The 23,362-nt window shown below is 49.9% G+C and overlaps 2 protein-coding genes across 5 annotated transcripts; one reads left to right on the top strand and one right to left on the bottom strand.

The window, feature by feature from the left end:
- Positions 1–2,563: 2,563 nt before the first annotated feature.
- TIMM10 (translocase of inner mitochondrial membrane 10) lies at positions 2,564–5,058 on the bottom strand. Of its 4 annotated transcripts, XM_030917182.1 has the most exons (4): positions 4,733–4,836; positions 4,420–4,613; positions 4,202–4,311; positions 2,564–3,000 (listed from the first exon to the last, which is right to left on the bottom strand). In XM_030917182.1, exons 3-4 carry the CDS (start codon positions 4,270–4,272, stop codon positions 2,799–2,801), a joined length of 273 nt encoding a protein of 90 aa, XP_030773042.1. In that variant the 5' UTR covers positions 4,273–4,311; positions 4,420–4,613; positions 4,733–4,836; the 3' UTR covers positions 2,564–2,798. The 4 variants fall into 4 exon arrangements, with proteins under 4 accessions (XP_030773042.1, XP_010351702.1, XP_010351699.1 ...); XM_010353400.2 differs by lacking the exon at positions 4,420–4,613 and having other exon boundaries at positions 4,798–5,058; XM_010353397.2 differs by lacking the exon at positions 4,420–4,613 and having other exon boundaries at positions 4,733–5,055.
- A 4,539-nt stretch (positions 5,059–9,597) lies between these two features.
- On the top strand, positions 9,598–22,970 carry SMTNL1 (smoothelin like 1). The gene is made up of 8 exons (XM_010353393.2): positions 9,598–9,685; positions 15,098–15,783; positions 16,029–16,161; positions 16,272–16,323; positions 18,591–18,746; positions 18,937–19,051; positions 19,205–19,356; positions 22,669–22,970. Exons 2-8 carry the CDS (start codon positions 15,100–15,102, stop codon positions 22,811–22,813), a joined length of 1,437 nt encoding a protein of 478 aa, XP_010351695.2. The 5' UTR covers positions 9,598–9,685; positions 15,098–15,099; the 3' UTR covers positions 22,814–22,970.
- The last annotated feature ends 392 nt before the right edge of the window (positions 22,971–23,362 follow it).

Below are 23,362 nucleotides of genomic sequence, written 5' to 3'. Positions count from 1 at the left end.
TAGAGATGGGGTTTTACCATGTCGGCCGGGCTGGTCTCAAACTCCTGGCTTCAACTGATCCGCCCACCTCGGCCTCCCAAAGTGCTGGGATTAAAGATGTGAGCCACCACCCCTGGCCGGCCTAATTGTTATTTCTTATACCCTTTTATGTGTGTTCCAACCCTCTTACTGTCCACTCCACCCCCGTCACACTTGCTCATAGGGATCTAACTAATTCACTTTGAGCACTTTCCACAGCTCTTTGCGTGTAGCAGGCCAACAATATTGTTGAATGAAATATGAAACTCGACACATATCTCACATATTTCCCCCTGTCCTAGAGCAGGGGTTAAAAGTGGTCTCTGGTGTCTAAGTTAGAATCCTGGCTGGATGACTTGCATGCTGCACAACCTTAGGCAAGTTACTAGCTTTTGAGAGCCTCAGCTTCCTCAGCTGGGAACAATCGTACCTGCCTTAGAGAGTTGTTAGATGGATTCGCTGAAATAATACATATGAAGAATTTCGCACAGAGTTGAGCGCACAACAGCAACTCAATAAATGACTTACTGTCACTCACATCATCTACCCCCTTTCTCTCCTCACTGGCTTCCTGCCTCATCACCCTTTAGTCCTTTATCGACTATCTTCTGCCACTGTCTACCTGGCTGGCAGCTCGCGTGAGCCACCACAACGCAAACTTGTCATTATCACTGAACGATTTAAACTCTTCAATAGTTTGCTGTTGCCCTTAGTAGGAGAAAATCCAAACTCCTTATCACAGCTCACCAAGCTGTTGTGGAGCTGTCTGCCCAGCCACCAAGTCTCATCTTCACCTCTCTTCACACTCAGCACTCCAGCCACACTGAAGCTCAAGCTCTCCTTTCCTGAATGCTCCACCTCCACACTTAGCGCCACTTCAACAAAGCCTTTGCAAGTGCCATTGCCTCCAGCTGGAACCTCTAATCCCCGCTCCTACCACCTTCTAGATGTTCCGTCTATGTGCTAACAGAGAATTCTTGATGTTTCTTGCTAAACCTGAGGGCATGCACAACATCGATTTTCCTCACCTGTCCTCTCTTCCAAGAACAAGGCCAGCAGAGAATAGGCAAATAATAAAATGTGCAGAATTGTCCACAGCAGCGCTGACCATGAGCAGACAGCGCCACCTGTTGACCAAAATCTGCACTTCAGTACCTGGAAAGCAGCTTTATTGCTTTCTACCCCTAAGACATGAGTAATGGCTTTGAAGTTTTCCAGTACATCCGGTATCTTCACTCCCACCAAACTTAGCAATGAAAAAAGCTAATGTTATTGCATACTTAGTGTATGCTAGGTACTCTCCTAAGTGCTTTGGTTATTAACACGTTTAATTTTTGCAACTACCTAATGAGGTAGGTAACCTTACTGCCATTTTATGATGGGGTAATTGAGGCACAGAGTAGTTAAAATGCCTCACCCAAGATCACACTGCTAGAAAATTTCAGTAGAAACTCCAAGTTAAGCAGTCTGGCTTGAACCTGCACTCACAAGTCCCAAACTCACTGCCTCTATTCTATCTCCTTTACTCCAGTGATCTAGTTACATCCCGGACACTTCTACCAGGAAGCTCCACTTTGAAGGTACCACTGTCACAGTGGCACTGGTGTCAACCACAGTCCCATCTGGATACAGCAAACGCAGCAGTTGGGTCTGGCCTCCATGTTATTGCTCTGCTTGTGTGACCTCCAGCAAGCAACTTACTTCTTTTTTTTTTTTGAGACGGAGTCTCGCTCTGTCGCCCAGGCTGGAGTGCAGTGGCCGGATCTCAGCTCACTGCAAGCTCCGCCTCCCGGGTTTACGCCATTCTCCTGCCTCAGCCTCCCGAGTAGCTGGGACTATAGGCGCCCGCCACATCGCCCGGCTATTTTTTTGTATTTTTTTAGTAGAGACGGGGTTTCACTGTGTTAGCCAGGATGGTCTCAATCTCCTGACCTCGTGATCTGCCCGTCTCGGCCTCCCAAAGTGCTGGGATTACAGGCTTGAGCCACCGCGCCCGGCCCACAACTTACTTCTTAAATCCTCAGCTTCCTCATCTGTAAAACAGGATTAGTCAGGGGGCTAACCCTATTTTACAGATCGGGAAGCTAAAGCACACAAAAGTGACAGGTGCAGGGCCACACAAAAAGCGGCAGACAGCAGGCATACCTAAGCTGTCTTACTTTTTTTTTGAGATGGAGTCTCGCTGTCACCCAGGCTGGAGTACAGTGGCACAATCCCGGCTTATGCAACCTCCGCCTCCTGGGTTCAAGCGATTCTCCTGCCTCAGCTTCCTGAGTAGCTGGGATTACAAGCACCCGCCACTACACCCAGCTAATTTTTGTATTTTTAGTAGAGACGGGGTTTTGCCATGTTGGCCAGGCTGGTCTTGAACTCCTGACCTCAAGTGATCCACCCACTTCAGCCTCCCAAAGTGCTGGGATTACAGGTGTGAGCCACTGTGACTGGCCTGTCTTACTCTTAAACACTACACTAGTCTCCCTCTGCTGGTAGGGGCTGTGTCTGTTTTCTTTACTCTCAAATGCCACGCACACTGCTTTGCACATAATAGGTGTCAACAAACTTGTTTTAATATATATATACATACATACATACACACACAGTCACATTCCAGTGTGACAAATACTCCTTCACCAGAAGAGAGCGCTACCACTCCAGGATCTTGAAGACTCGCAACAGAGAGCTTAGGCCTGGCAGTCTTCACAGATGACACCCAACAGAGAGCACTTTTATTAATGTGGGAAGGGGTGGGGTGTACCCCACGGTGTATACTGACACGGACCTCATGCGGGCCCAGAGCTCTGCTGCACCCTCTTCATCAGCTCTTCATCCTGCATAGACAACTCTGTCAACTTTTTGCCCATTCGCTCATGGATGTCCAAGTACTTAGAGACACATCGGTCCAGGCACACAGACTCGCCCTTGGAGAGCTCTGCTTCCTTGTAGTGAGGAGGCACACACTTCCGGTGGCAGGCACTGGTCATTCTGGAGGGAGGGAGGGGCAAGGTCATGTCAGCAGCATCCTGTGACACCCCAGGAACCCTCAACCATTCCAGCCCTGCTATATTGATTTCACCTTCCCCAAGAAGGCAGTGTAAATCCTTAGTTTACACCTCAACCACTGGAAGGTCCTTGCAAGTAGGAAACTTGCCTGAGCCCATGTATATGACTAATTAAGTAGAAACAATTTGTTAAGGACTGGCTATGTGCCAGGCATCATGCTAAGTGCTTTACCTGCATTCTGTTATGCAATGCTTACAATAACCCCAAGAGATACTTATCCCCATTTTACAGATGAGAAAATTAAGGCAAACAGAGGCTCAGTAATTTTCTAAGAATCACATAGAGCTGGGATATGAACCCAGGTCATCTGACCTCACAGTCTACACTTAACAATCCTTCTAATTTATAGCCATCAGGATAAACCAACCAATCAAGAGAGCTTAAGCCAATAAAAAATAGCAGACATTTCACTGTTACTAAGTGTTAGGCTTCAGGCTAAGGACTTTCATATATTTTTAGATTTAATATTTATGATGCCCTATGAGGTAGGTATCATTATGTCTTTTTCATAATGAGGAAACCAATTGTCAAACAGTGCAAGTAACATGTCCAAGTGTACTGCTGGTGATCGGTGGAGCCAGGATTTGTTCCCAAATGTGCCAAATGGTTATGAGCACTAGTTGCAGAACCAGACTGAGGTGCTAGTTCTGGCATTGTTACCCACCAGCTGTGGACCCTAAGGAAGTTACTTAACCTCTAGCAGCATCAATTTCCTCATTTTAAGATGGGACTAATAAAATTAACCCACTGGATTATTTTGAAGATTAACAAGAACCTGACACAGAATAAAGGGTTTTAAAATGTTAACTACTAAATTGGCTGGCTATGAGCTATTTATCAAGAGGCAAATACTCAGCTTTTCTTGGAACCTAACCAGAGCCTGGACTGGAGTTTCTCTTCCTGCTTGGCTCCTGCACTGCCAGGTCCATCCCCATCTAAATGCCCAACTCATTCTAATGACTGCACCTACATTAGGATCAACCTTGGAGGTGGGTATGGGGAGGGTAAGCATGGGCCTCAGGCTCCCCTACATTCAGGAAGGAATTTGTTGTAAGTCATTCACCTTCGATATGGGTGACCAAGACTTATTTTCCAAGACAGGGTAGCACATAGCTCTCTTTACCTGTTGTACATATCAGCCATCATCTCCACCTCCAGCTCCGCAGCCAGCTGTTGGGCCCTGAGAGGATCCATCTCAGCCTAGCACCGTGGAAGGTATCTCCTTCTGGCCTCCTAATCGTGGGAGCAGACATCACCATCAGCACCCACCGCCGCCGTTCACTCTCCTACCCCTGGGGCTAGAGGATACAGAGGACTCACAGACCACCACGGGCCACTAACCTCAGTGAGCTTAACCACCCCATTTCACGGATGTGGAAACTGAGGCCTCGCCCAAGGTCGCACAGGACGTCCATGGCGAGCCTGGAAATCGAGCCCCGGATCTCTGATGCCCCAGTCCCTGGAGGTCACCTCTATTCAGAAGATCGAGGACCGAGGCAGAACGCTCTAACCCATGAGCCTGAACCTCCAGGGCCCTGGGAATGAGATCGTAGGCTGAACAGAGGCGCCCGGGACGCAGCCCAAAGGCTGCACCTCTGAAATGGCGACGCCATAATCAGGGCCACATTGAATTTAGAGGTCATGGGTCACTCACCACTGCCTGGGACGGATCACAATGCTCACGGAGACCCCAACTTCTGACAAAAACTATAACGTTACCTGCCTCCCGAGAAGGCTCCAGCGGAAGCACGTGGGTTACTTCCGGGAGGGAAGTCCAGCCTCTCCTCTGATTCAAACTCGCTTCCGGAACTAAATACCAACGAGACGGCGCCGGGAACTCGGCGATCATAGAGAGTTAGCTGCCGGCGCCGGGCGAAGAGGAAGGCGACTTGTCAATGCTAGAGGGGACGCCAAAGTACCATAGGGGCTTGGGCGGGGTGCAGAGAGTTTACAGCCCGCTTATAATTCAAGTCCCTTGGGATGTCACAGAGCCGCTTCAGTTTATTGGTCTTCAGGAAGAGGCGTGGCGACAGATATCAGTGAACCTCATCCCGGTTCCGGACAGCCGACTCCTGAGCGCAAATCAGGGGTGGAGAAGGAAGAACGCCCCCAAACAGCGATTGTGTTTTTGTTTCGCGTTAAAATCCCTGGAACGTTTTTAAACGTCCCAGTGCCCAGGACTCACCTCATTTCAATTAAATCAGAATCTCTGGGAGTAGGACCCAGGCATCAATACAATTTAAAATTCCCCAGGTGATTCGTATGTACAGCCAAATTTGAGAAGCAGTGCTCCATGGGACGTTGTGCGATTACTACTGTGTGTAGGTCACACTAAGCCCCTTCTGGGGTTGCAACGATAAGCGAGATAGGCTTCCTGCTCGTAGAAAGACAAGACGTGTAAAATACGTTTTCTTCAACAGTCAGAGGTCCTGAGCCACAAAGAGATTAATAAAAGCAATTTCGGCTGCCACCGGGGCTAATCTTGGGTAAGGGAGAAGGAGGGTACTGGTGAACTTTTCAACTTTCAAGACTTAATGTATTCTTCAAACTGTACCATTCACTCATTCCCCACTAAAAAGAAGGAAACAACACTCAGTCCGTTGATTTGTCACGCAATTTCCTAGTACAATAAATTTACAAGATGTAAATTGATGACGCAAGGGCACATTGGCCATTGGAAAAGGTGGGCTAGACATTTGATATGTGCGGTCATCATACGCTTCCCTAATTGTCCAAGACCATCCTGATTTTAAACAATTGACCTTTCTGCTTTGAAGACTCATCTTTGTGAAACCTTGTGCCCTGAATTTTAAAGACTGAGGTATAATATTCATAAAGTGCATAAAATACACGAATCTCAAGCTTAATTAAATATATATGTGTATATATACATTTGTATAACCACCACCCAGATCAAGATATAAAATACTTCCTGCACCCCAAAAAGTCATCTCGTGTTCCTTCCCCATCAATACTCCCTCTTGAAGTTAACCACTATTCTGACCTCTATCACCATCAATTCGTTTTCCTTGTTCTTGAACTTCATGTAAATGGAATTACACATTATTTTCTATTTTGTGCCTGACTTCTTTAGCTCAATGTACCTGTAAGAGTTCATCCATATTATTGTGTGCATCTGTTATTCCTTCTGTTTTATTGCTGTCTAGTGTTTGATTGTATGAGTATGCCACAATTCATTTATCCGTTCTCCTGTTGATGGATGTTTGGATTGTTTCCAGTTTTTGCCTATTATGCAATAATGCTGCTATGATACTCTTGTACAGATGGACATATCTTGCCTTGGTTTGCTTTTGAAAATATAGTCAACATTGGTCAGGTGTGGTGGCTCACGCCTGTAATCCCAGCACTTTGGAAGGCTGAGGCAGGTGGATGACCTGAGGTTAGGAGTTCGAGACCAGCCTGGCCAACATGGTGAAACCCCCATCTCTACTAAAAATACAAAAAAAGTAGCCCGGTGTGGTGGCGGATGTTTGTAATCCTAGCTACTCAGGAGGCTAAGCAGGAGGCTAAGGCAGGAGAATCGCTTGAACCCAGGAGGCAGAGCTTACAGTGAGCCAAGATCACACCATTGCATTCTAGCCTGGGCAAACAAGAGTGAAACTCTGATCCCCCTGCAAAAAAGAAAAAATATAGGCAACATTATGGAAAGTTAAGAAACTGCGTGGGAAAAGGAGATGGGTTCTTACAAGAGGAATCTTGCAATATATACTGGACCTTATGAAAGGTTACATACTCAGAGAGGTTTTCCATGACCTTCAATTCCTCTCCATCATTTCAGCCAAATCTGCCTCCCAGGTTCATACGATTGCACTTAAGTAAGATTCTCAAACTCACAAAATTATAGAGATGCAGAAGAGATTTCTGATTGCCTAGTGTTAGGGTTGATGGGGAGATAGAAGTGTACCTATAAAGGGTAGCACAAGAGAGATCTTTGTGTTGCTGGATAATTCTGTATCCTGATTGTGGTGGTGGTTACAAGAATCTACACAGGTGATAAGATGTCATAGAACTGGCTGGGCGCAGTGGCTCATGCCTGTAATCTCAGCACTTTGGGAGGCCAAGGCGGGCGAATCACGAGGGTAGGAATTCGAGACCAGCCTGGCCAACATGGTGAAACTCCATCTCTACTAAAAATACAAAAAATTAGCTGGGTGTAGTGGCAGGCAACTGTAACCCCAGTGACTTGGGAGGCTGAGGCAGGAGAATCGCTTGAACTTGGGAGGTGGAGGTTGCAGTGAGCCGAGATTGTGCCACTGCACTCCAGCCCAGGCGACAGAGTGAGACTCTGTCAAAAAAAAAAAAAAAAAAAAAAGTCATAGAACTACTACACACACACATTATAGCAATGTTAATTACCTGGCTTTGATATTGAATATAGTTATGTGAGATTTAACCTTTAGTGGAAGTTGCTAAAGGGTGTACAGGACCTCTCTGTACTATTAATGCAACTTCCTGTGAACCTATAATTATTTCTAAATAAAAAGTTTTAAAAATCACTACAAAAAAGAAAACAAATCACTGTCTGCACTATTACTGTTTCCCATCACTTCTTCTCACCTCCATGGCTGACATTGTGGTCCAAGCAACCACCATCCTGCACCAGGGTCATTGAGTTTATCTCCTGACTGCTCTCCCCACTTGTATCTATGCTTCTTCACTTTTTTCTCAAAACAGCACCCATCCAGAGTGTATCTGCCCAAGACTGGTGAGTTCTTCTACATCTCTCTCTGGCTTACTGGTTTTTTGTTTAAATTCATTTCTCTTGTCCTACTGTCATTAAATATTGAAAAGAACAAAATACGCTGGGCGTGGTGGCTCATGCCTATAATCCCAGCCGGGTTTCAAGTATTACTAGAGCCAGCTGGCAACCATTAATATTGAACTATTTAATCACTAGTACCCAAACGCAGATGCACAAAAAGATCCCTCTTTCAGATCATCCCGGGCAAGACCTCCAAGTTCCCGTCATATTTCTCTTAATTAGTTATTTCCTTCAATATGTATTTATCAAGTACCTACTATGAGCCAGGCAATTCTGCTAGGCTCTGGGCATACAGCCACGAGCATGGTAGATAAAATCCCTGCCCTCATGGAGCTTAAAGCCTAGTGAGAGAGACAGATAATAAGGAAATGAATAAGGTAATTTTAGTATTATGAGGACAATACAAACAGTATTATGAGGACAATAAAAACAGCTGAAATGATGGAAAGGAATTGAAGGTCATGGAAAACCTCTCTGAGGGAATGAAATTTCAGCTGAGTCCAGAAGAGTAAGAGGGAGCCAGTCTTACAAAGAGTAGAAGGAAAACCGGTCCTGAGTCTGAAAAGGGATGGATTTATTTAAGGAATAGGAAGGAGGCCACTGTGGCCCAGTGGTGGGGCTTCGGGTAGGAGGACTGGGGGGTCCCAAGCTTCGTAGTAGTAAGAGTGTCCCCTGCACCCATTCTCCAAAAGCAGTGCCTTTCTTAGATCATAAAACACACAAAGTGAAGACTTTTTTTTGAGATGGAGTCTCTGTCACCCAGGCTGGAGTGCAGTGTGACTTGCTGCAACCTCTGCCTCCCAGGTTCAAGTGATTCTTGTGCCTCAGCCTCCCAAATAGCTGAGATTACAGGCACGCGCCACCACGCCTGGCTAATTTTTATATTTTTAGTAGAGACAGAGTTTCACCCTGTTGGCCATGCTGTTCGTGAACTCCTGGCTTCAAGTGATCCACCCGCCTCGGCTGCAAGTGATCCACCCGCCTCGGCCTCCCAAAGTGCTGGAATTACTGGCATGAGCCACCGAGCCCAGGCTTGTTTTGTTTTTTTCTTAGCAAAATGTGCTAAAATACTCAATTTTTTCTTAGTATAAAAATGTGTTCGGAGCCTAATGTGTACCTGTCACTTCAGCTCAAAATAGAACTCAGGAGTTTTGTATTTTCCAGGCTCCATCCAGTGATCTGTCAGCTTGTCCCATCACTTTTGCTCTCTCTGCCCCTCCCCCTCCAAATCTCTCAGTCAGCTGTGAGCCCGGAGACACATCCCCTGTGTTGGCAGCTGCCCCACTCATCCCCTCCTTAGCCCAGCCTTAAGCAGCTGCTTTTGTCTGAGGACGAGGGAAAGGGCCTATGTAAGGAACGTGGCAGGGGCGGGTGTGAAGAGAGCACAGGAGGCCTCGTATGGGCTCTGGCTGAGCAGTGGAGGCCAGGGCCATGCTCCAAATGGGTCCTGAAGATGGTTGTCAAGGTCCCTATGGTTAGGAGAGTACATTGGGAAGAAAGGTGACCACAGGACGGATGCTGCCAGGCTCAGGGCGGGAGGGACGTGCCGTGATTGAAAGGTGCCACCTGTCGGATCTTCCACGGGAAATCCGAGCCTCCCAGTCTAAGGGAAAGTGTTGTACCAACAGGCCAGTAAACAATGCTCTTCAGGCAGCCCAAGCCTCTTGAAGTGGGGGTGGGGTGGGGTGGAAGAGGGAGAGGAAGGGGGGAGGCGGGACCAAAGAGCTAGGGGCTAGAGGCCACTGGGGCTTAAAGGCAGCCTAGGAGTGAGGCCGCTCAGCTGGAAGAAAGACAGCTCCTGAGCCACAAGCAGAAGCCCCACAGGTAGGAGAAGCCCTGGGCCTCTTTCTAAGGGCCCCTCCCCATCTGCCAATTCTCACTCCCACCTTTCAAGGGCCAGAGCCTCCCAGGAGGGCCCCCCAGCTGGAGAAATCCAGGCTCCTTTCTAATTCTCTCCACCACGATATCTACTCTCTTTAGATGCGAAGGGTCTCAGCCCTGCACCAGAGCACCTACAGAGCAGACTGCCAGTGACCATCCATGAGGAGGCCTCAGAGCAGGGGAGGGGACCTTGGGAGTCTGGAGAGTCAAGCTGGGTTGGGGGGTAGACTGTCTAAGCCAAGCCGGTCCAGCCCATGGGCTACCTGCAGCCCAGGATGGCTTTGAATGTGGCCCAATATGAATTCCTAAACTGTCTTAAAACATTATGAGATTTTTGGTTTTGCTTTGTTTTTTTTTTTTTTGCAATTTTTGTTTTAGCTCATCCGCTATCATTAGTGTTAACGTATTTTACATGTGGCCCAAGACACTTCTACTTCTACCAGTGTGGTCTAGGGAAGCCAAAAGATTGGGCACTCCTAGACTAAGCAATTGAGATCGGCCTCTCCAAGGGAGGGCCCCTGGCTGAGTGGGGAAGGTGGAAGCCTTAGGACAACGAGATGACAGAAGAGGCTGCAGTGGGTGGCGGACACATCACAGAACATCCAGCGTTTATACTACTGGGGGCTTGGTTCTTGGGCTCCTGGGTCCCTTTCCTCCTGGTCTGCCAGAAGAAACAGGAAGAGAGAGGGAGGGGAGATATCTGCACTGCTGCTTTGGACACAAAACAGGGATGGTCTGGAGGCTTCCTGGGGAAGGAAGGAGGAAGGAAAGTAGAGAAAGATAGGAGGGGCGGAGAAACTTTCATGAAGGGCCTACTGTGCACCTAGAAGAAAGAGAGAGAAACTCCTCGGCTGAATCTGATTGCCCTTCCCAACTGGTGGGGTGCCCCAACTCTGGGCCGGGGCCTTTGGAGGGACACTGGGCTGAGGAGCTAGTGGGAGCATACATTTGGTGTGAGCTCTGGAGTGGAAGTTGGGACACTTGGATTCTAGATAGGGCCAGGCCATTTGTCCTATAACTTTAGCCACGGGACTTCAATTCCCTGAGGGCCAAATTCCTATTGGCTCCCTAATGGGCCCAATAACCTATCCTGAAGGATCACAGCAAGAAACGACCAAGAGAAAGCAGGGCCTCTGCAGCGTAAGCTGTAAACTACAGTAGGGCTATGAATGCTGGGGGTGGGTGGTGGCGTCCTGGTATGAATGCTGGGGGTGGGTGGTGGCGTCCTGATTTCTCAGCACTCTGAGCATCTTCACTGCTTTTCTATTTGTGACAAGCCTGGAGGGTGGAAAGCTGAGGTGATAAACATGCAGGATAGCCGAGGTGTGTGTGCGTATGCGTGTGCATGTGTGTGCATCTACCCTTCCCCTCTACCACCCTAAGTATGCAGCATGTAGACAGAAGGAAAGATGGTTAGAGCTGCCAGGCTCAGTGGCTCATGCCTATAAACCCAGCACTTTAGGAGGCCGAGGCAGGAGGATCGCTTGAGGCCAAGAGTTTGAGACCAGCCTGGGAAACATAGTGAGACCCCATCTCTATTAAAAAAAAAAAAAAAAAAAAAAAATTAGCCAGGTGTGATGACGCACACCTGTGGTCACAGCTCCTCGGGAGGCTGAGGTGGGAAGATTCCTTGAGTCCAGGGGGTCGAGGTCATAGGGAGCTATGATTGAACCACTGCACTCCAGCCTGGGCAGCAGAGTAAGACCCTGTCTCTTAAAAAAAAAAAAAAAAAGCACTGGAGCACTTACCTATGTCTTAGCCAAATAGTGTCACACTTCGAGGTATAAAAAGGGCTTGTTATCATCCTACTGGCATTCAGGTCTCTCTGCCTTGACTCACTGATAAATGCCCTCGAGGCTGGGTCAGGACCTTGCCCTGGCCCAGGGCTGGTCACAGCCAACCTACACCATACGAGATGATGGGTGCCTGAGTACTCATTCATGCCAAGCATGCCTCCGAATCCTGTTTTGTTTTGTTTTCTTAAGAGCTGAGGTCTCACTTTGTTGCCCAGGCCGGAGTGTAGTGGCTATTCACAGGCATCATTATAGTGCACTGCAGGCTTGACCTTCTGGCCTCAGGTGATCCTCCTGCCTCAGCCTCCCAATTAGCTGGACCACAGGCATGTGCCACCACGCCTGGCTCCAAATGTTTTCTAAGCATGGGCTGCCTTAATCCTCCAAATATTTTCTAAGCATGGGCTTCCTTAATCCTCCAAATATTTTCTAAGCATGGGCTTCCTTAATCCTCCACCATCCCTATGGGATGGGATCTACTGTTATCTGCAGAAATCAAAACACAGAGAGGATGGATAGCTTGCTCAAGGTTAACACAATTAGTAACCCATGGCAGCTGGGATCCCGTCACAGCAAGACACAAGAATCAATGATTTTCACCACTAGTCCATGTCACCTTCCAAACAAGAGCAGAGAGCAGGAGGGGAACGGATTGTGTTAGACCAGCATTTGCCATGCTTTCTTCTGCTGCTAGAGACGGCAGTAGATGCTCCTCAGGAAAAACAAAGCAAAAAGAAAAGAAAACAAAGGGAGGGGGAAAAGAGTCATGGTCAAATAGGTTTGGAGAAAAGTGAGTTAAATGAAATGTAAGCAAGGTTAAGCTTTCTTGACTATCTGCTTTCTAAAATCTACTTAATTGCTAATGAAGTTGTGTATCTGTTTTTGTTTTGTTTTGTTTAATTTTATTTTCTTTACTATAGAGACAGAATTTCGTATGTTGCCTAGGCTGGTCTTGAACTCTTGGGCTTAAGTACTCCTTCCACCTCGGCAGCCCAAAATGCTAACATTACAGGTGTGAGCTACTGCGCCTGGCTGAAACTGTGTATCTCTAAGAGGGTAAAGAGTAGGCTTTTCTTTTTTTTTTTTTTTGAGGCGGAGTCTCGCTCTGTCGCCCGGACTGCAGTGCAGTGGCCAGATCTCAGCTCACTGCAAGCTCCGCCTCCCGGGTTCACGCCATTCTCCTGCCTCAGCCTCCCGAGTAGCTGGGACTACAGGCGCCCGCCACCTCGCCCGGCTAGTTTTTGTATTTTTAGTAGAGACGGGGTTTCACCATGTTAGCCAGGATGGTCTCGATCTCCTGACCTCGTGATCCGCCCGTCTCGGCCTCCCAAAGTGCTGGGATTACAGGCTTGAGCCACCGCGCCCGGCATAAGAGTAGGCTTTTCTGTGGAGCAACCTTAGCCAGAGAATACTCTTTCTCCCAACCCCACAGAAAACCCTCTCCATGTCACGGGAGACCCTAGTTTTCCACGGAACACAGTGGGGAGAACCTGACCCAAATGAACCCCATCATTGTCAGTTGAAACTGAGGCCCAGAGAGGGAAAAGGACTTGCTCAGGTCTCAGTCAGGACTGGAAGATGCAGGTCACAGCCAGTTCCACAACTTCCCGGCTCCCAGCATTATCTGCTGATGGATGATGTACATCCATCGCCCTGGCTCAACTTCCCTCTTTTTTTTCTTTAGACAGAGTCTCGCTCTGTCACCCAGGCAGGAATGCGGTGACGCGAACTCGTCTCACTGCCACTTCCGCCTCCCGAGTTCAAGCAATTCTCCTGCCTCAGCCTCCCAAGTAGCCAGGATTACAGGCGTCCGCCACCACACCCAGCTAATTTTTGTATTTTTAGTAGAGATGGGGTTTCACCATATTGGCCAGGCTGGTCTCGAACTCCTGACCTTGTGATCTGCCCGCCACGGGCTCCCAAAGTGCTGGGATTACAGGCGTGAGCCACCATGCCTGGTGTCATCTTCTCTCTTACTTTAAGACATTGCTGGAGCCACTGAACCAGGAAGGGAGCTCTAGCAGGAGTCATAGGACAGTGTGAGCATCTTTACAAATCCCAGCCTACTTTTAGGAAACAGTGAGGGCATCGAATTCAGGAACCCCAGGACTCTAGGTAAGACCCAAGTGGGTGGTGGGAACAGAGCCCTGTCCGTCTTCTTGCCTCCTGTCCTCTGCCCATTTACCCAGGTGCCCTCGGTACTATCACTGAGAAAGATGGTACTGCCAAGGGCAAGGGGTATTTTTAGTGCGTGACAGGAGTGTCCACTTTTCTTACTGCCTGAGTCATGCCCTGAGCCCTATTTGGGGATTGTTTTCTTTGTAACTGCACCCCCCAAGAAGGGCAGAGGCATGAAGGAGCTAACCCGAGGCCCCTACACACCTGTTTTGTAGATCCTCCAGTATATACAGTACTTAAATAGGAAACTCCGAGTTAAGATGTCATGATCTACCCCCATGCTTTCTGGGGGCAGGAGGAGGGTCAGGTTGCCAAGCAGAGGCCAGGGAGAGTACGCTTCATTCTTCACTCAAGGAAACATTTCTTTGCCCAGGTCCACCTTTTCCGAAAACCATAGGCTGGCAGAGCTGGCAAGGCTCCAGAGACCAGTTGGCCCTGGGGTTCCTAAATTTCAGCCATTTTTATATACCACCTTTATGATTTTGCTACATCTGCACCACCTATATTCCAGTTTCCTGAATGACTTCCTTTGAATCAACTTATTTTTAAATTCAGTAAATGTATTTTTAAAAGACACTGTATCACTGTTGGAAATGGAAACTCAATATCACTTACCAGAAATAGAAAGTAACTGTGAAAATAAATACAATGGAAACAAAATGGTGCTATTCACTTCTATCTAGATACTTCTGCTTGCCTAGGCTCTCAGGGGAGAGTAGCAATTGTTCCACAGGTGTTCTAGGATGCCAGCATAAAATTGTGACCAGGCGCTGCTCATGCCTGTAATCCCAGAACTTTGGGAGGCCGAGGCAGGTAGATCGCTTGAGCTCAGGAGTTTGAGACCAGCCTGGGCAACATGGCAAAACCCCGTCTCTACAAAAAAATACAAAAATTAGCCAAGTGTGGTGGTGAGCACCTGTAGTCCCAGCTACTTGGGAGGCTGAGGTTGGAGGATCACCTGACCCCAGGAGGCAGAGGTTGCAGTGACCTGAGATTGCACTCCTGCACTCCAGCCTGGATGACAGAGCAAGACTCCCTCTCAAAAAATAAATAATACAATAAAATTGTGACCACCTCAGTGGCTTCATCAAAAAGAGGCAACATGACTGAAAAGGCATTATGTGATTCAATGTTCTTTAAAGCCAAAGCCAGAACCTACAGAGGGGCATCAGGTGAACACCATCCAACATCATGTCAATGTAGCCCAACTATCCCAGCTTTGGGCAAGCACTTCTCTGTCCTTCATGCCTGGGTCTCATATCCAAGTGGGAGCCAAGACTGAACCACGGACTTCCTGACTCCCAGACCAGAGCTCTCTGAGGAGGGGGTCTTCACCTCATGCTGGCATGGGGCATGACCAGGTCTGCCTGTCTTCTCTTTCCAGATATGGAGCAGAAGGAAGGGAAGCCCTCTGAGGATGGGAACACCGTCTCCCCAGTTGCAGACAACCCTGAGATGTCAGGAGGTGGAGCCCCTGAAGCAGGAAAGCAGGAAAAGGCACCAGCTGAGGATGGCATTTCAGCGGAACTCCAGGGGGAAGCAAATGGATTAGATGAGGTCAAGGTGGAATCTCAGAGGGAGGCTGGTGGGAAAGAGGACTCTGAGGCTGAACTTAAAGAGGAGAATGGTGAGAAGGAAGAGACCACTGCAGCTTCTCAGGAGATGACTGGCAGGAAAGAAGAGACCAAATCCGAACCCAAGGAGGCTGAGGAAAAGGAGGAGAGCGTGCTGGCCTCTGAGAAGCAGAAGGCGGAGGAGAAAGAGGCCAAACCTGAATCTGGGCAGAAAGCCGATGCCAACAACAGAGAAAAGCCTGAACCTAAGGCAACTGTTGAGGAGGAGGAGGCCAAGACAGCCTCTCAGGAGCAGACAGGCCAGAGGGAGGAGCGCAGCACTGAACCCAAGGAGAAGGCTACTGACGAAGAGGCCAAGGCTGAATCGCAGAAGAAGGCTGTTGTGGAGGATGAGGCTAAGGCTGAACCCAAGGAGTCCGATGGGAAAGAGGAGGCCAAACATGATACAACAAAGGAGGCTGATGCAAAGGAGGAGGTGGAGGAGGCGGAGGAGGCAGTGAGTGAGGCAGGAAAGGGGGAAGGAGGCTCTGTCATCTCCTGCTCCTGGAAATAAGTCCCCTCTGCTTCAGTCGGTTGGCAAAGTCTGGTCTTCCTCCCGATGATTTCCAGAGCCCAGGGCGGGGGAGCGGGGACAAGGAGTGCAGCACCGTAGTCCCAGACTGCCTTTCAGATCTTTCTGAAGTCCTCGAAGCCAGGGCAGGTGCTGTGTGACCATGAGCTCACAGATCATGCTCATTCCAGGAGCCAGGCAGTCCCAGTGAAGAGCAGGAGCAGGACGTGGAAAAAGAGCCAGAGGGAGGGGCAGGGGTGCTTCCCAGCTCCCCAGAGGAGTGGCCTGAGAGCCCCACGGGGGAGGGGCATAACCTCAGCACAGGTGAGTGAGAACCCAGAGCCCACAGGATGCCGCAGGGGCACCTGCGGGGGGGAGCAAGGAACATGTCATGGATAGCCCCAGCTTCCCTCCCTCCTTTCCCTTTCCTCCAGATGGGTTGGGTCCAGACTCCGTAGCTTCTGGAGAGACCAGTCCTTCAGCCAGGTAATGTCAAACTCTGGGGTTCCAGCTCCAATTTCCCCGACCTCCTGCTTCCCTCAGCATCCACCATCACCTCAGTCTGGGCTCCCCCAGCACCTGATTTCAAGATATTCCAGGATTCCTGGCATTCAGCTTCCTATCCCAGGGCAGAGCCCAGGAAACCAAAGAAGCCAGGGGCATAGCGGGGCACAGTGGCTCATGCCTGTAATCCTGGCACTTTTGGAGGTCAAGGTGGGCAGATCACCTGAGGTCAGGAGTTTGAGACCAGCCTGGCCAACATGGTGAAACCCTGTCTCTACCAAAAATACAAAAATTAGCTGAGCATGGTGTTGGGTGCCTGTAATCCCATCTACTTGGGAGGCTGAGGCAGGATAACTACTTGAACCCGGGAGGCGGAGGTTGCAGTGAGCCGAGATCGTGCCATTGCACTCCAGCCTGGGTGACAAAGCAAGATATTCTAAAAAAAAAAAAAAAAAGGCCGGGCGCGGTGGCTCAAGCCTGTAATCCCAGCACTTTGGGAGGCCGAGACGGGCGGATCACGAGGTCAGGAGATCGAGACCATCCTGGCTAACACGGTGAAACCCCGTCTCTACTAAAAAATACAAAAAACTAGCTGGGCGAGGTGGCAGGCGCCTGTAGTCCCAGCTACTCGGGAGGCTGAGGCAGGAGAATGGCGTGAACCCGGGAGGCGGAGCTTGCAGTGAGCTGAGATCCGGCCACTGCACTCCAGCCTGGGCGACAGAGCGAGACTCCGTCTCAAAAAAAAAAAAAAAAAACAAAACAAAAAAAAAAAAAACACCAGAGGCAGAAAGGAACACGAAGGATACCTGGTCCACTTCCCATGCCATGGCTGAAGTCTGCCCTGCATCATCCCTGACACTTCACAGGAGCTCCTTATCTTTCAGCTGAACATGTTTCCATGGTGCCAGTCACCCAAAAAGCATGATCAGAAAGCCTGAGTTGGGACAGTGATTCTTCCATGTACCAGCTGTGTGACCTTGGCCACGTCACTGAACCTCTTCTCATCTGTGAAGTGGGCGTACCAATTGTATCTACCTCGTAGGATTATTCTCAGGCTTCAATGAGTAACAAGTGCAAAGCACTTTAGCCCAGTGACTGGTCTGTGGCAGGTGCTGGATAAAATAAGAGGCTTATGCTTGCCATTGCACAACTTCAGTCATTAGAGGAATTATATGGAGCTGAAATCTGCCTCCTTGTCCTCCCTTTTTTTATTTTTATTTTTTGAGATAGAGTCTTGCTCTATAGCCCAGGCTGGAGTGCAATGGCGCGATCTCAGGTCACTGCAAACTCTGCCTCCTGGGTTCAAGCGATTCTCCTGCCTCAGCGTGCTGAGTAGCTGGGATTACATGCGTGTGCCACCACGCCCAGCTAATTTTTGTAGTTTTACTAGAGGCGGGGTTTCACCATGTTGGCCAGGTTGGTTTTGAACTCCTGACCTCAGGTGATCCACCCACCTTGGCCTCCCAAAGTGCTGGGATTACAGGCATGAGCCACCGTGCCCGGCCTCCTTGTCCCTTTCTTAGAGAAAGATAACCAGTGAATAGTCACTGAGCAGGCACCACTGGATGCTTTACATTCACCGTCTTACATAGGACAGGTAGGTATTCTTGTCCTCATTTTACAGATGAGGAAGCTAAGGCTCAAACGATGTGACAGTCCCAAAATCACACAGCAAATAAGAGGCAAAGCTGTGCCGAGTGCGGTGGCGCTCACCTGTAATGCCAGCACTTTAGGAGGCTGAGGTGGGCAGATCACCTGAGGTCAGGAGTTTGAGACCAGCCTGGCCAACATGGCGCAATCCCATCTCTACTAATAATACAAAAATTAGCTGGGTGTGGTGGCGGGCACCTGTAATACCAGCTACTTGGGAGGTTGAGGCAGGAGAATTGCTTGAACCCGGGAGGCAGAGGTTGCAGTGAGCCAAGATCATGCCACTGCACTCCAGCCTGGGCAAGCAAGAGCGAAGCTCTGTCTCAAAAAAAAAGCAGCAAAGCCAGGTTCCACACTCAGGTCAGACCTCAGGGGTGTCCTAGCTCTACCCACATGTCCTCACCAGACCACATGCTCCTCCAGGTTAGACCGAGACTCACGATTCCTTCTCAATGTCCTCCCAGTGCTGGGCACAGAAAAAATGTGTGTAACAACTGCACACACCCCTTTAGACTGCAGTGCCACCCACAGCCCCCTCCCTGCAGTCCTGCAGTGCTGGTCCCAGCCTCTCTCATGCTTCTTTGGACTTCTCCATATAGTGAGTCTTCACCCAGCGATGTGCCCCAGAGTACCCCCGAGTCCCCTCCCTCAGGGGAGAAGAAGGAGAAGGCACCAGAGCGCAGGGTATCAGCCCCTGCTCGGCCCCGGGGACCCCGAGCACAGAACCGCAAAGCCATCGTGGACAAGTTTGGCGGGTAGGACACAGGCCGGCGCTGAACTGGGTTTTCCCGTAGGAACCCTAGGTTGGTGGGAGGGTAGCCTCAGGGGCTGTGGGAACAGCCCAGACCAAGGCAGGAGGAATGACACCTGAGGGCTGGGGATCCTCCCAGTGGGGCCCTTCGTGGCCTCCTGCCTCTCTGGCTTGGCACCCCTCTCCCCTCACAGGGCAGCGTCCGGCCCTACAGCCCTGTTCCGGAACACTAAGGCAGCCGGGGCAGCCATTGGTGGTGTCAAGAACATGCTCTTGGAGTGGTGCCGAGCCATGACAAAAAAATACGAGGTGGGCATGGGACAGAGCTGCATGGGTGAGGCAGGGGTCCGGGGAGGGTTCGAGTGGTGCAAACCCCAAAGGGTGGGAGGGTGGGAAGGGGGCCAAGTCCAGACCATCTGGCTGAGGCTCACTGAGGCCTCCTCTGTGCCCTGCCTGCCATAGCACGTGGACATCCAGAACTTCTCCTCCAGCTGGAGCAGCGGCATGGCCTTCTGTGCCCTCATCCACAAGTTCTTCCCCGACGCCTTTGACTACGCAGAGCTGGACCCCACGAAGCGCCGGCACAACTTCACCCTGGCCTTCTCCACAGCAGAGTAAGCCACAGCCATGGGCTGGCAGAGCTGGATGGGATCCTAGACGAGGACTGGATTCACAGGGGTTGAGTAGTGAGGCAGTTAAACTGATGCTGGTGCCACACATTCATGTACCCAACAGACATTTTTTGAGGGCCAGGCACTGTTTCAGGCTCTGGGGATACAGCAGTGGGTGAAACAGACAAAAATCTCTGCTTGGGTCAAGCGCAGTGGCTTACTTGTATAATCCCAGCACTTTGGGAGGCTGAGGCAGGAGAATCGCTTGAGGCCAGGAGTTCAAGACCAGCCGGGGCAACATAGTGAGACCCCCCATCTCACCAAAAAATCAAAGAATTAGCTGGGCATGGTAGTGGATACCTGTGGTCCCAGCTGCTCGGGAGACTGAGATGGGAGGATCACTTGGGCTCAGGAAGTCAAGGCTGCAGTGAGCCATGATTGAGTCACTGCACTCTAGCTTGGGTGACAGAGCAAGACCTTGTCTCAAAAAAAAACTACAATTTTAAAAAATGAAAGAGAAACTTGCAGTATGGATTTACAACTCTAAGTGAATATCAGAAGGGCAGGCAGCTCTGCTCTGACCAAGTGCTCCTGAACTGCAGGCTGTGAACCACTGTCCTGCTCCTGTAGCTGCCTGGACTCTGGTTCTGAGCCAGGCAGAGCCGCTGGAAGGTGGGAGGAGTCATCAGATGACAATGACAGGCCGACAGGAGGCATCAGGCAGCTGAAAGCCCAGGAGGTCGTGGGGATGTGTGGAGAAGGAGGGAGGAGAATAGAAGCTGAGGTGCCTGGGTTTGAATCCTGCCTCCTCCTCCCTAGCTCTGTGACTCTCGCCAGCTGTCTTAACCTCTCTAGAGGCCCCACATCACAGGGCTTGCTGTAAAGATTCAGTGTGAAGAGGAAACAGTGTTTGCCACAGCCATCACACCCCACTGCCTGTTCCAGAACTCTCCTCCGATTCCCATGGAGTCCGGGGATGAGGGGAGGGAGTGGCCAATGCCGAAGCCCCCCCGTGGCGGAGCCCTTCCCCACCCACTCCCCAGGCTCAATGGGAATGAAGGTTTTGCCTCTCCCACACAGAGGGACAGCATCCTAACCCACAACCATGGGGCACTGCATTGGTTGCAGGGAGTTTGTCCCGTTGTCCAAAATCCTCCAGTGTGTGTCCTTCCCACGGCTCCCAGTCCAGCGTGGATTTTGGCCCTGCAGTCTCAGCCCCAAGGGAGGATTTCCACTGGGGCCCTGGTTTTCTCCTATGCCAGCACCTATGGCTGTTTGGTAGGCAGGGACTGCTGAGACCCAGCTTCACAGTAAGGATGCCAGAGGTGTCAGACAGGCCCCCGGGGTTGTGTTGCTCACTTTGGTCTTAGGCAAACCACCAAAACACTCTGAGTCTCTGCTTCCTCTTCTGCTGGCTGAGGATGGAGGGAAGGAGTCTGTGAGAACGTCCAGGGGGAAGCGTCTGATAAAGCATGAGATTGGCATGAGGCCTCAACACTGATTCGCTCAGATTATCGGACTCAGCAAAGCCAGTGGTGTCACAGAGCCCCAAAGGACAGCTGCGAAGTTAGAAAAAGAGGACTTGTTGCCAAGTGCCAGCAGCTCCTGAAACAACAGCTCCCGGAGCCCCTGCACCTGCTGTTTCCTCTGCCTGGACTCCCTTCCCCAGATGTGCATATGACTTACTCTAAGAGGCCTACCCTGAGCACCCTATTAAAAAATACCACAGCTGGGTGCGGTGGTTCACACCTGTAATCCCAGCACTTTAGGAGGCCGAGGCATGTGGATCACTTGAGGTCAGAAGTTTGAGATCAGCCTGGCCAACATGGTGAAACCTTGTCTCTACTAAAAATACAAAAATTCACCGGGCGTGGTGACACACACCTGTAATCCCAGCTACTTGGGAGGCTGAGGCAGGAGAATCGCTTGAACCCGGGAAGCAGAGGTTGCAGTGAGCCGAAATCTCCCCACTGCACTCCAGCCTGGGCAACAGAGCAAGACTCCATCTGAAAAATAAATAAATACATTAAAAATAAATAAAAAATACCAGATCTCCTCCAACATAAGAACATACCCTGTGTCCCTTCCTGCCTTATTTTCCTCCTTAGCACCTCTCACCATCTGATGTACCACCTTCTTTGTGTGTTGCTTACTGTCTCCTGCCACAAGAATTTCCATGCCATGACAGTGCGGAAGTTTTGGTTTTATTCACTGACGAATTCTCAGAGCCTGGAAGAGGGCCTGGCACATAATACGCTCCTGATAAATACATAGAGACTGAATGAATGATGCTCCTGGAGATGCTGCAGCTGCAAGCCAGGACTCTGGCTAGGATTTGGTTTCTGTCCTTTATCTTTTTTTTTTTTTCTTTTTCTTTTTTGAAACAGAGTGTCACTCTGTCGCCTAGGCTAGAGTGCAGTGGTATGATGTCAACTTACTGCAACCTCCACCTCCTGGGTTTGAGTGATTCTCATGCCTCAGCCTCCCGAGTAGCTGGGATTACAGGTGCCCACCACCATGCCCAGCTAATTTTTTTTATTTTTTTAGAGATGGACTTTCACCATGTTAGCCAGGCTGGTCTCGAACTCCTGACCTCAGGTGATCCACCTGCTTTAGCCTCCCAAAGTGCCTGGGATTACAGGCATGGGCCCCCGCACCCGGCCCCTTTAAGTTCTTCCTGAGGGGCCTGGCCTAACAGAAGTTCCCCGGTTCCAGAGGACAGATACACACGCATGTGAAAGTGGTGGGTTAATGTAGAACTAGATACCAGAGGGTCCTGCTCCCAGGTGAGGACAAGAAGTGCAATGAAAATGTGGGTTTTGGAATCAGACCCAGCTGGGTTTGAGTTTTCTATTATTTTAATTTTTGTTTTTATTTTTTTGAGAAGCTCCCATTCTCCAAAAAGGTCTCACTAGGTTGTCTAGGCTGGTCTCGAACTACTGAGCTCCAGGGATCCTCCCGCATTGGCCTCCCAAAGTGCTGGGATCACAGGTGTGAGCCACTATGCCTGGCCTCAAACTAATTATTGAAGTATTCACTGGGGTTGGCTTTGGCATTACCTGTCTACATCCTGTGACCTACCTATAGGAGTACCACAGCTAAAGGAAGCCACAGCATCTGGCCTGGGTTTGTCTTAACTCTGCTGTGGCCTCAGTTATCTCATCTATATAATGGGATGATTGGCGTAGATGATATCCCAGCTCCAACATCCCAGCCCATTGAGCTTCATCGTTGCTGGGCTGCCCGCATCCATCCCCTTAGCTCCCATTTCCTTCACCTTTGAACTTCTGCTCCTCATTCTACCCCAATCCTTAGGAAACTGGCTGACTGTGCTCAGCTGCTAGACGTGGATGACATGGTGAGGTTGGCTGTGCCTGACTCCAAGTGCGTCTACACCTACATCCAGGAGCTGTACCGCAGCCTCGTGCAGAAAGGACTGGTGAAGACCAAGAAGAAATGAGGAGGTGACTGGCTCTGTGGGCAGAGATGGGCAGGGTGCCCAGCTCACCAGCTGTGGCCCGGGGACTCCCTTCTGCTCCATGGAGGCACCAGAGCCAGGGGCTCAGGCAAGGGCATGTGGCGTTGGTTTTAACTGCATTAAAAGTACTTTTGTAAAATCCTCTCTGGCCCCTCAGTGCCCTCTCCATACTTGGCCCAGGAACGTCTGCACTCTGGGATGATAAACTCTGGACACAGGGGTTTCCTCACCTGCTGAGGTATCAATAACTGTGCAAGGTGTCTGGGAAAGGGCAATGGCCTGGGTCTCACCACTAACCAGCTGTGTGACACTGGGCCATACAGTTAACCTCTCTGGGCCTCAGTTTACAGGCTGAAAGGGGATAATGGGAGTTGCAACCTTATGAAGGTGTTGCGAGAGTCAAATGAGATAATGAAAAGGGCAAAAAGCTTTGCCCCGTCCTGCCACTCAAGTGTTCAGTAAGCGGTCACCAAAAATAAAAAACAAACTTACATTTTGACTCTGGTGGCACTCCTGGTTATATTCCCCTCT

The sequence above is a fragment of the Rhinopithecus roxellana genome, chromosome 15, assembly GCF_007565055.1.
Source record: "Rhinopithecus roxellana isolate Shanxi Qingling chromosome 15, ASM756505v1, whole genome shotgun sequence".
NCBI classification, from domain to species: Eukaryota; Metazoa; Chordata; class Mammalia; order Primates; family Cercopithecidae; genus Rhinopithecus; species Rhinopithecus roxellana.
This window is presented reverse-complemented; position numbering and strand designations above follow the sequence as displayed.